Source organism: Populus trichocarpa, chromosome 1 (assembly GCF_000002775.5).
Source record: "Populus trichocarpa isolate Nisqually-1 chromosome 1, P.trichocarpa_v4.1, whole genome shotgun sequence".
NCBI lineage: Eukaryota > Viridiplantae > Streptophyta > Magnoliopsida > Malpighiales > Salicaceae > Populus > Populus trichocarpa.
Window position 1 is genome coordinate 40,010,282 of NC_037285.2, and position 10,594 is coordinate 40,020,875.

Here is a 10,594-nt window from a genome sequence, read left to right on the forward strand (position 1 = left end):
TCAACATACTTATTATATGCATATAGATATGAATTGAAATATGTTTTGATTTTGATGAATTGATGTGTATTTTGCTATGAATTTCATATGAAAGATTTACAATTATTGTGTAACTCAACTGATATTTATTTAACAGTGAATTATTGTGTAGTTGTGTTAATTATTATGTAGACACTAATGATGATAAAAAAATCCAGCAGGTTCATATTAAAATAACACGTCACTAGATAAGTATTTCAAGCGTAAATCCCTTGAGAATGAAGAGTCAATCAAAACTTCAAGTCATGTAACTCAATCAAGTTCAAAGAAAAGTCATATTGAAATCAACCCCGACACTCTCCTTGCTGACCTTGGCTTAAGAAGACCAATTTATGAATACCGTATAAATGATAGGGATGTAATCCGAAGAGCTTATCTACAAAAAGGTCCTTGTCAACCTTCACACTGTGATTTTCCTAAAAAACAATATCAGAAAGCACTGAAACACACTTAATAATACACCCTTATGATCCAAATATCAACCGACAATAGGTTCATGATCTGGAGAGAGATTCTGATCTGATAGGTTATCCTGATCTCGAGTAGTTTGGACTTGTAGGGACAAGACATAGTCATCATCGGCAACCATTTCCATCTCATGTGGTTCCAGAAGCGTTGGGATGCCCAAAATTATTTGCTTGAGTTTTTTTGTTTTTGTACTGCATTTGCAGGTCATAGAGATGAGCAGAATATTGAGGGTCATACAAATTATAGTCAATTTCTTCATCAGGATCTGTTCCTTTAAGCCAGATTTCATCAGGAATAATGTTGTTCTTTAGGCACACTGTTTTTGCAAGGTCCTGAGTTCCGGGAGGTTGTCTAAGAGGTGTTCATACAGGGAGTATAGATGAGTTTTGTAGACGGTAGCCTGTGGAAAACTCATAACCAGATTGTCTGTGGAAGCTTTGAAAGGCCTGTGGAATATAAAAATTGAGAACAAATGGGCAAAAGCCTGCTTAACAGACTTATTTTGAGATGCATTACGATGTACTTCAATCCAGCAAGGTTATGGATGGGGCCATTTGGATTTTTTGTGTTGGAGAAGGGAGATCCATTGTGTGGGGTTGTGGAACCAAGTGAGGAACTTCAAAGTATAGTACCAAGAGTCTGCTGGCCAATAAGTCCTGAGAAGGCTGGAAAGAAAGCAATCAGTGGGAAACTCGATGGCAATATGGTACAGGTGACAAAAATACCATAAGAAGAAGTAGAGTTCTTTTGGGAACAATCCAGAGGGTTTGAAAGTGAAGAGATGAATGAAAGGATATTTAGGATGGATGCCTAAGCTTTGGAAACAAAAGGAAGACATATTATAGTTAAGAAGAAGGTAGTCTTGAAGGCTAAACAGTTTGTCCTTGGCCTGCAGGTCAAGAGTGTGGTTAAGAACCGTTTCTTGAGCAAGAGGAGGTAGGTCATCAGTAGGGAAGTCTTGGTCGGGTGGAGCTAGGTTGGAAAAGGAGGCTATAAGAATCAGGGGAAGGAGTAGTGTTTGTGTTTTGGGTGGTCTGGTGAGCATGTCTGGGATCAAGTTCTTGGTGCCTTTTATATGCTCGACGGTGAAGGTGTATTTGGGAAACCACTCTGCTAATCTCAAAAGTTGGGGATGAGGAAGCATCTTGCGTTTGAACTGTAGCATTTTTGGAAAAGAGGAACAGTCCATGATGACTGTAAAGTGATAAGCTACTAGGTGGAACTCAAATTTTTGGATGCCATACTTTACAGCTAAGATTTCCTTGAAAGTGGAGTGGTAGTGGGTTTCTGACTCCTTGAATGACCCACTTTTGTATCCACATATGTGTCGGTGGCCATTTTTGTCCTCGAGGAGGACATCACTCCAATACTTGTCACTGACATCGGTTTGGAGTATGCGCTAGCCTGTGGATGAAATGACTAAAGCAGACAGATTTTATGTGGCTGTCTTTAATTTTCTGACAGCCTGAGTCTGCTTTTCTGTCCAAGAGTCCGCATCTTTCTTGAGTATAAGCTGGAGTGGTCTTGTCATTTGTGCAACTCTAGGGATAAAATTTCTGAGATATTGGACAATGCCCAAAAACTGTTGAATTTGCTTTCTCGTGAGGGGGCCGTCCGAAAACTTTTGGAGTTCTTCAGCTATATGGGTGCTAGGTGTATAAGCACCATCTGCAAAGACCATGCCAAGAAATTCGATTTCCTTTTGACAGATGAGCATCTTGCTTTCAGAAAGCATGATGCCATGGTGGTGAACAATCTCTGCAAATTGCTTTAACAAAGTAACATGTGAGTCCTCATCTTTGGAGAAAAGTAACACATCATCAATGTAGATTAAAGCTAATTGAAACATAGGTTCAAATACTTTAATCATGGCCTTTTGAAATAATGAGGGTGCCACTTTGAGACCAAAAGGTATGACTCTCCATTGATAATGATGATCGGGTATACAGAAACCTGTTTTGTATCGGTCTTCAGGATGAATACCCAGTTGCCAAAAACCTACCTTGAGATCAAACTTGGAGAAAACTTTGGCATTATGAAGGCATGAGAATAATGTCATTGTGTTGGGTAAAGGGAACTTATCATCTTGGAGGAAATGATTCAAGGGCTGGTAATTGATGACCAGCCTGAGTTTGCCTCGTTTTTGTCCAGACCTTTTATTAACATAAAAGGCTTCACAAGACCATTGAGAGTCTGTAGGTTCAATTAAACCTTGGGCCTGTAACTGGGCACATTCCTCTTGAGCTAGTATCTTGTGCTCAGGATTCATTCCTGAATGACTAGCTTTCGTGGGATTGATGTCTTCATTAAGCTTGAAAGGAAGTTTAATAAAAAACTGTGGATTTTGCCATAATGGATGAGGACATTTAGCAAGAAAGTCTTGATGAGAGTTTGAACATGAGTGTTGGATAATTTGGGCTTTGAAGAGGGTAATGTTTTCTGTGGAGGGTTGGATTTCATTGAGTGAAGGGGTAATGGTGTATGGAAGGAAATGGGATTTATACTGAATACCACGAGGAAGGATTCTGAACTTGGATTTGAAGTAAACATCAAACCCAATGACTAAGTCTTTGCCAGGTAAGGGAGAACCAAGGACATGGGTTTTGACAGAACATTGGGGCATGATTTGTTTGGTAATAGGCTTTTTAGTTTTGAATTTGGTGCAAAAGACTTGATTATCAGCAGCTCGAAAGTATTCTTTATGGGTGACCCAACAATGAGGGGGAAGAACTTTTGGGTTAAGAATAGTTCTGTGGGCTCCTGTGTCAAATAGGGCTATGACTTTGATGGGCTTAGCATATTTGGATGTAAGAATGGTAACAGGGGCTAAGGGTATTGGATGTGAAGGAGAAATGGTAGGTTGGGTTTGGTAAAGTTCATAGATCTCATCATCAGAACTTTCATCTGCTACAGCAGCTATGGTATCAGGAGTGATTTCATCCGTGAGTGAGAATAAGGACTCAACTTCATCATCATCAGGATTGAACTTTGTATTTTGGGCTAGAAAATCAATTAACTTCAATGACCGGGCCTTCTTTTGGGGACAAGCTTTTGCAAATTAACCTTTGCGCTTGCAGATGAAGCATCTGTTAGAGCTGGGAGTGAAGTGCTTGGGGCGTCGAGTGTGGCGGCGTCTTAAGAACTTTCATTTCTTCTAGCGACCATTGAAAGAAGAGCGGTGGATTTTCTTAAAATGCTTCTTCTTTTTCATGGAACAATTGCAATCAGTATTGTCTGAGCATTTAATCAGCAAATCTGATCGTTTGCAAGCACGTAGCATATTTTTATCAGGCTGTAATATCTTAGTAAAATATTTGTGTTGATCACACATTTTGTTGAGTGCTTCCAACACCTGATGAAATATGGTGCCAAGAGATTGGTTGTCAATAACTTCTTTTCTGGTTTTGAATAATCTGAAAGTCTCATCAGCCAAATCTCTAGGTATGGATGCCAAAAAGGCATGTTTGAGGTTTGGATCATCGGGACCAGAGAGAATATGGTATCGTCGGCACATGTCTTTAAAATGCCTTTCAAGATCAGATCGAAAATAGGAACAACACTTCATTTTGAAGTACTCATACCGTGCTATTTCTTTGTCATTTAAAGCATCGCTAAGGAATTCATAATGAAGCCAGCCCAAAGCTTCAGAAAGAGACGCACTGTTCACAAATTGCATTTACCTGTAATCACTTAAGGCATGGAACCAGTCCCATAAAGTGCCAGAGAACTTTGCAGAGAATTGCTGTAATGCATCCCTAAGGGTTGCGCCGTCCTTGAGCATATAGCTAGTTAGTCATGAATGAAATTCAAGGATTCTGTCGCACCATTTTACTCATGGGATATCATCCAGAGTAAAATAACCACCGGTACCTGGAGAATGGGTATGCGGATAATAATGGTGAGGATTGAGATTTACCTTATCATCACTGCTAATTGGTTCATCCATACTAACTCTTGTGGTAGAGGTCGGAGGAGGCTCTTGCCGAGTTCGTGATGATTGAGGATCTGATGTCTGTGCTGGAGGAGGATCAACCATCAGTAATGGTGGCATAGAACAAGTGTCAAAAGAATCTTCTTCAGTGAAAGAGTCTTCAGAAGTTACCAGAGTTTCATCATCAGGAGTCTCTTCTTCAGATGTATTGGTAAGGGGTTCATGGGTAAGGATTTTAGGAATAGTCTGTTGGGAATAAGTGGTAAGAAAAGACTGGATAAGGTTGGAAGGGTGGTTTGACTGGATCATAAGTTGATAAGGGTCCTGGGAGTCTTGGAATGGATCATCAGTGTCATGCTTTTTAGATTCAAAAGAATCAGATGATGAAGAGATGATAGGGGCTGGTGATCTGGGTTTTTTGAAAGTGGTTGGTACAGGGGTTTTCCCTTTATCTCTTTTAGAGAGAGGTTTGAAAAGTTTTTCAGTGTCTGGGTTTCCAAATAGTTGAGGTGTGGTAGGTGGAGGTTGGGGGTTGTAGGAAGGGGAATGTTTAGCCCAATAAGGGTCTGGATAATAGGAGGTCATCCTAGTCTGTGGAGGTTCAGGAAATGGTAAAGGCTTAGATTTGGATTTGGCTAATTCAGCCTGAAGAGACTTAAGTTGTATTTTGAGAGACTGAATCTCGTGTTCCTTCTGAGGGTCGACATGTCTGCTATTATAAGCTTGAAGGAGTAAATACTCATGGATGGTGGAGATCCTTTGTTGAATTTCAACACATGGTTGTTCGAGATGAAGAATTCGAGAATCAACAGAGACAATCATCTTTTTCAGATTAGTCTGAACCAAGTCAACCTTAGATTCTATTCTATGAAGAACAGAATTTTGAGCAATGGCCTTTTGACTTTTCCAATTGAGAACTGCTTCCGCTTGAGTGACTTGTTTAGGGCGGCCATCAATATTTACGCCTTGAGGCTTGTGAACTTGGGGAAGAGTACGAGCCCTATCTTTTACCTGTTCTTGTAAAACAGGAAAATCATCATCATAAGGTCTTGTAGGTTGATACATGGAGATTGTGGGGACGTGTTCTGGAGAGGCCCAAGAGGGAGGAGTATATTTGACAAGATAGTCAAATTTTCCAGAGGGTTGTCCCAAAGTGTCAACTGTTCTGTCTCCTTGATTGTATCTGGCTTTCAGCTTCTTTCTGGAAGATTTCTTTTTTTGCTTAGGGGAGTGATCTTCCATATCTGGACTACAACAATCGTCACAATTACAAGTGTTCCAAAAAACATGATTATCTTGAGCAAAAGAATAGACGGGGAGACCGTCGTTAGAGAAGGACTCTACAGGTACTGGTAGAGGATTGTTAGCTGGTTGCACCATCGAGATGGAGGAGGAAAAGATTCCTAGTGGAGAAGTAGAAGATTCTCCTTTCTTAAAGATGATTTCAACAGTACCATCGGCCTTTTTGGTGAACTCGGGTTCTGTTGATTGGATAGGGACAGAGCTTTGATGCAACTTTTCATAATTGGTAATCCAAGAAGAGGGGAGTAGCTTCTGTAAGTCCTCTTTCGGGATTTGGCGGGGGACATAAGTACAAGTGGCTCTTTGATTGGTATCAATAGTAATAAGCAAAACATCATTGGTTACAGGGAGTACTAAATCAAAGGCATGATTTTGGACCCGGTAAGCTATTTGATAATGAAGAGTGGCTTGATAGGTGTCTAAAACTTGATCAGCACCAGCAATCTGTAGTTGGACTTTCAAAAAGTGATGAAGTTGAGGATCATCCAAAGCCATATTGAAGTTGGGATAGTGACAACTACTGTGCCACAATTGAGCGTGGTTTCAAGAGATCCAATGCATGCATGTTGATACTCTAGATATCTAGTATCTAGAAGAGCTAATCTTGCTGCAACAGGTAAACCTTTTCGGCCATGATAAGACAAAGCAAGTCGGATAGCACCAAAATGAATATGGGTATATCCTTGGGAAATCCATTGGCCGGGAAATTCGGATGGAATTGCAAGAGTAACAAATTGTTCGCGAGAAGTAGCAGGAATTTTATGTTGGTCAAAAGAGGAGGCTTGAACATATTCTTTGGCTACACGAAAAGGTTGTTTGATGAGAGTTTTAATACTGCGGATAACAGAAGGAGATTTTTTGGCAAAACATGGTAAGGATTGACAAGAGGAAGGTCTGTTTCAGAGATTTTTTGGGTATCATCTAAAAGGCTAACCTCATAGAGATAGTCAAGTTTGGTAGATGTAGACTGGCGAATGAAAGGGGAAGGGGGAAGATGGAAGGAGGAAGAAGAAGTCAGAAGGGATGAGGTGAAGATAAAGAAGAAAAGGTCATGGTCATACCCAACATGGTTAGAGTACAACATAGCCAAAGATGCTGCATTTTGCTTGTATTGTTATCTCTTCAAGTCAAAAAGGGGTGTTGATTCGTTTGTGGGTGATAGGTTTTCAAATTGGAAAAAAAAGGAAAGATTTGATCTTCATATTGGAAAGTCTAATAGTAGTCACAATGCAGCTTGGATAAAATGTGAGAATTTGATGAATGAAAAATAAAATATCATGACTTTGTTATCTGAGCAGACAGTAAAGAGTCAAAGTGATTATTGAACTCGATTGAATGCTTCAAGAGGGTGTGCTCGTTTTTTGTTGCACTAAGGACTTCCATTTCGTGGCCATGATGAATGTGAATGTTCAAGCAACCAAGGAAATTATCTAGAGCTCTTGCATTTTCTTTCTAGAAATAATGAAGCTATTAAAAGAGTTACTTTCAGTGAAGCTCCTAGACATAACAAATTGACTTCTCCAGATATTTAAAAAGACATTACTCAAGTTGTTGCAGAGGAGATTACAAATGTGATTATCAAAGATCTAGATGACTCATTATTTTTAATTTTAATTGATGAGTCACGTGACATATCAATCAAGGAACAAATGGCTGTTGTTCTACGATATGTAGACAACAATGGACATATAATTGAACGTTTTCTTGGCATTCAACATGTGCGAGATACAACTGCTAGTTCACTCAAAGCAGCTATTGAAGCTTTGTTTTCTAAACATGGGCTAAGCATATCAAGATTGCGTGGTCAGGGATATGATGGAGCTAGTAACATGCGAGGTGAATTCAATGGCTTGAAAGCACTTATTCTAAATAGCAATCCAAGTGCATATTATGTACATTGTTTTGCTCACAAACTTCAATTGACTCTTGTGGCTGTTACAAAGAAGCATAATGAAGTTAGAGATGTCTTCAATTTTATTTCTAGCATTATAAACATAGTTGGAGCATCATGCAAAAGGATGAAGGTGATTAGAGAAAAACAATATGCTAGAATTATTAAAGGACTTGAAAATGGAGAAATTTCTAGTGGACAAGGCTTGAATCAAGAAATTTCTCTTAGAAGGTATGGTGATACCCATTGGGGCTCCCACTATGTTACAATTATTCGTCTACTTGCAATGTTTTCATCAGTTCTTGATGTGCTTGAGACTATAAGGGAGGATGAGATGAACTCAGAACAGAGAACAGAAGCAATCGTTTTAACAAATATTTTGGAATCATTTAATTTTGTATTCATGCTTCATTGTTTGAGAAGGATACTAGCAGTTACTAATGAGTTCTCACAAGCATTACAAAGAAAAGATCATGACATAGAAAATGCAATGAGTTTATTGAAAACATCAAATGAACGATTCAAAATGATGAGAGAGAATGATTGGGAATCTTTACTGGAAGAAGTGTCATCTTTTTGCATCAAACATGATATTAAAATTCTAAACATGGATGATGAGTACAAGCTTCATGGGCGTTCAAGGTGAAAATCTCAAGGGATTACAAACCTACACCATTTCCGTTATGAATTGTTTAACAATATCATTGACATGCAATTTACTGAGTTGGATGATCATTTTACTAATACGAGTACAAAGTTACTTCTTTGTGTGGCATATTTAAACTCAAGTGACTCTTTCTCTGCTTTCAACAAAGAAAAGCTTATTCGCCTTGCTCTTTTTTATCCAAGTGAATTCTCTATAGTGGACCTTATGGTACTTGGTGATCAACTTGATACGTATATTATTGATCTACGTGGTGATGATGAGTTCTCTGGTATTGAAGGTATTGCTAGTTTTGCAGAGAAAATGGTAAAAACAAAGAAGAATTTGATATTTTCATTAGTATATATGCTTATCAAATTGTCATTACTTCTACCAGTTGCAACTGCTACAGTGGAGATAGTTTTTTCTGCTATGCATATTGTCAAGAGTAGATTGCGGAATAGGATGGGAGATAAGTGGATGAATGATAGTTTGGTTGTATACATTGAGAAAGATATCTTCGATAAGATTGATAATGAAGCTATTATGAAGCGGTTTCAAAATATGAAAACTCGAAGAGAACAATTATAATGTAAGTTTTTTTAGTTTAAAAGTATTTTTAAATTAATTTTACTTGATATTTATTAGTATATATGTTTTGAATTGATTTCTAATGCATATCTATATAATATAGTATTTGTTAATAATTTGCCCCTTCATTGAAAAAACTCTGGCTCCGCCACTGGGTATAACCTCCCATTTGTTTTTACTTGATTTATCGATTTTTTTTATTTTTTTATATATAAAAAAGCACTTTTCCAAACTTGTAAAGGTAGCGCATGTGAAATATTTTTTAAGAAAATAGCATAAATAATAAAATTGGTCACAACACATTAATATATATATATATATATATATATATATATATATATATATATATATATATATATATATATGAGCTAAAGCCCAATTTATTATTGATATCCTTCTAAGTCCAACCCTTGTATTTTAAAAATAAAAATTGAGTTTAATTGTCAAAAATTGAGTTTTACTTTTTATGACAAATACATATATTAGTTTACACAAACTTTAACAATAGCACAAATAATAAGTACCTTTATCATTAAAGATAAACGACAATGCATATTACCATAGGTACGATATATAAGGTAATGATTATCTTTCTTTTTATGCAAGAAAATTGTTGTTCTCATAAGTAAGATATAAAGGATACATAAACTAACATACAGGTGCTTGTCTCATGACATGTACACTAAACAGACCGGAATGATGATTCCATATGTAGAGATCACATATGTTTATGGAAAGGTTTCCGTGATAGGTGCGTAACTGATCCTTAGACTTGAGATAATTATGTTATTTTATAAAAAAATATTATTCTTTGATCCTAATTACACATTATCTTAATCAAGGTAACATGAACTATATAAAATTATTTTAGTGATTAAAAGATGATTCATCACCCTAGGTGAATTAGAAAAAAAGTTCCACATGTTCTTAAATAATATTGATTGTGAAATCCTCGTGCAAGGTGGAATGATATTTAAAAAGAGTTTCAAATCTTATTAAAAATATCAATGACTATGGTATTGAGAATAAACATGATTTGACATAGCAAACACATTTTATGTTTAAATATCTATATTAGAACATTCTTGATGAAGAGGTAATAACTATAGTGAGAAATTGGTTACTGAAAGATTAAGTCAAATAATTTATGAATTTTCTAATATTTTGGGGATCATGATGCATTTCTAGAAGGTGCACTTACTCTTCAAATATAAATCAATTAATTGTTGAATTGATAATAAATTAAATTGTTTAATTTATTTTATCCTATTTTATTTAGGATTATGATTTATATTTGGACAAACATATTATGAATCTAATGGGTCACACACTTAAGAACCATTGGTAAGAAACTAAACTACGATGATTTATCAAATAGAACTTGATTGTAAATAAGTTTTAGAAATTAAATACTATAATGTAATTTATACATGAGATTACAATCCTGGATCTAGAAAAATCAAATAGGAACTTGATTACATTAATTTCTAAAATTATCTTGAAATAATATATATGATATTATTCAAGGGTAAATAGATATTTTATCATTCATAGGGTCATTAGATATTTCTACAAATAAAACATTATGCCTTGTTTTTTCAATATACAATATGTAATGTATATACTTTACACATCATATAAACCTATATAAATATGTATAATAGAGAGAGAGAAAAAAAGAGATAGCACTCAAGGCATATCAATCAAAACCAATGTTATTTCAAGGAGG

The 10,594-nt window shown here is 36.4% G+C and overlaps 1 protein-coding gene across 1 annotated transcript; it reads left to right on the plus strand.

Moving 5' to 3' along the window:
* The first annotated feature begins 7,389 nt into the window (after positions 1-7,389).
* LOC127904272 (uncharacterized) lies at positions 7,390-9,624 on the plus strand. The gene is made up of 4 exons (XM_052447007.1): positions 7,390-8,273; positions 8,382-8,575; positions 8,672-8,828; positions 9,525-9,624. The coding sequence occupies exons 1-4, from the start codon at positions 7,390-7,392 to the stop codon at positions 9,622-9,624; spliced, it is 1,335 nt and encodes a 444-aa protein (XP_052302967.1).
* The last annotated feature ends 970 nt before the right edge of the window (positions 9,625-10,594 follow it).

What these genes read in the sequence shown, in the direction of transcription:
- LOC127904272 (XM_052447007.1), top strand. Translation starts at nt 7,390, where the DNA reads ATGGCTGTTGTTCTACGATATGTAGACAACAATGGACATATAATTGAA. An exon ending in TGAGTTCTCTGGTATTGAAG is followed by an intron (nt 8,576 to 8,671) that starts GTATTGCTAGTT and finishes TACTTCTACCAG; the next exon opens with TTGCAACTGCTACAGTGGAG. An exon ending in AATGAAGCTATTATGAAGCG is followed by an intron (nt 8,829 to 9,524) that starts GTTTCAAAATAT and finishes ACTAACATACAG; the next exon opens with GTGCTTGTCTCATGACATGT.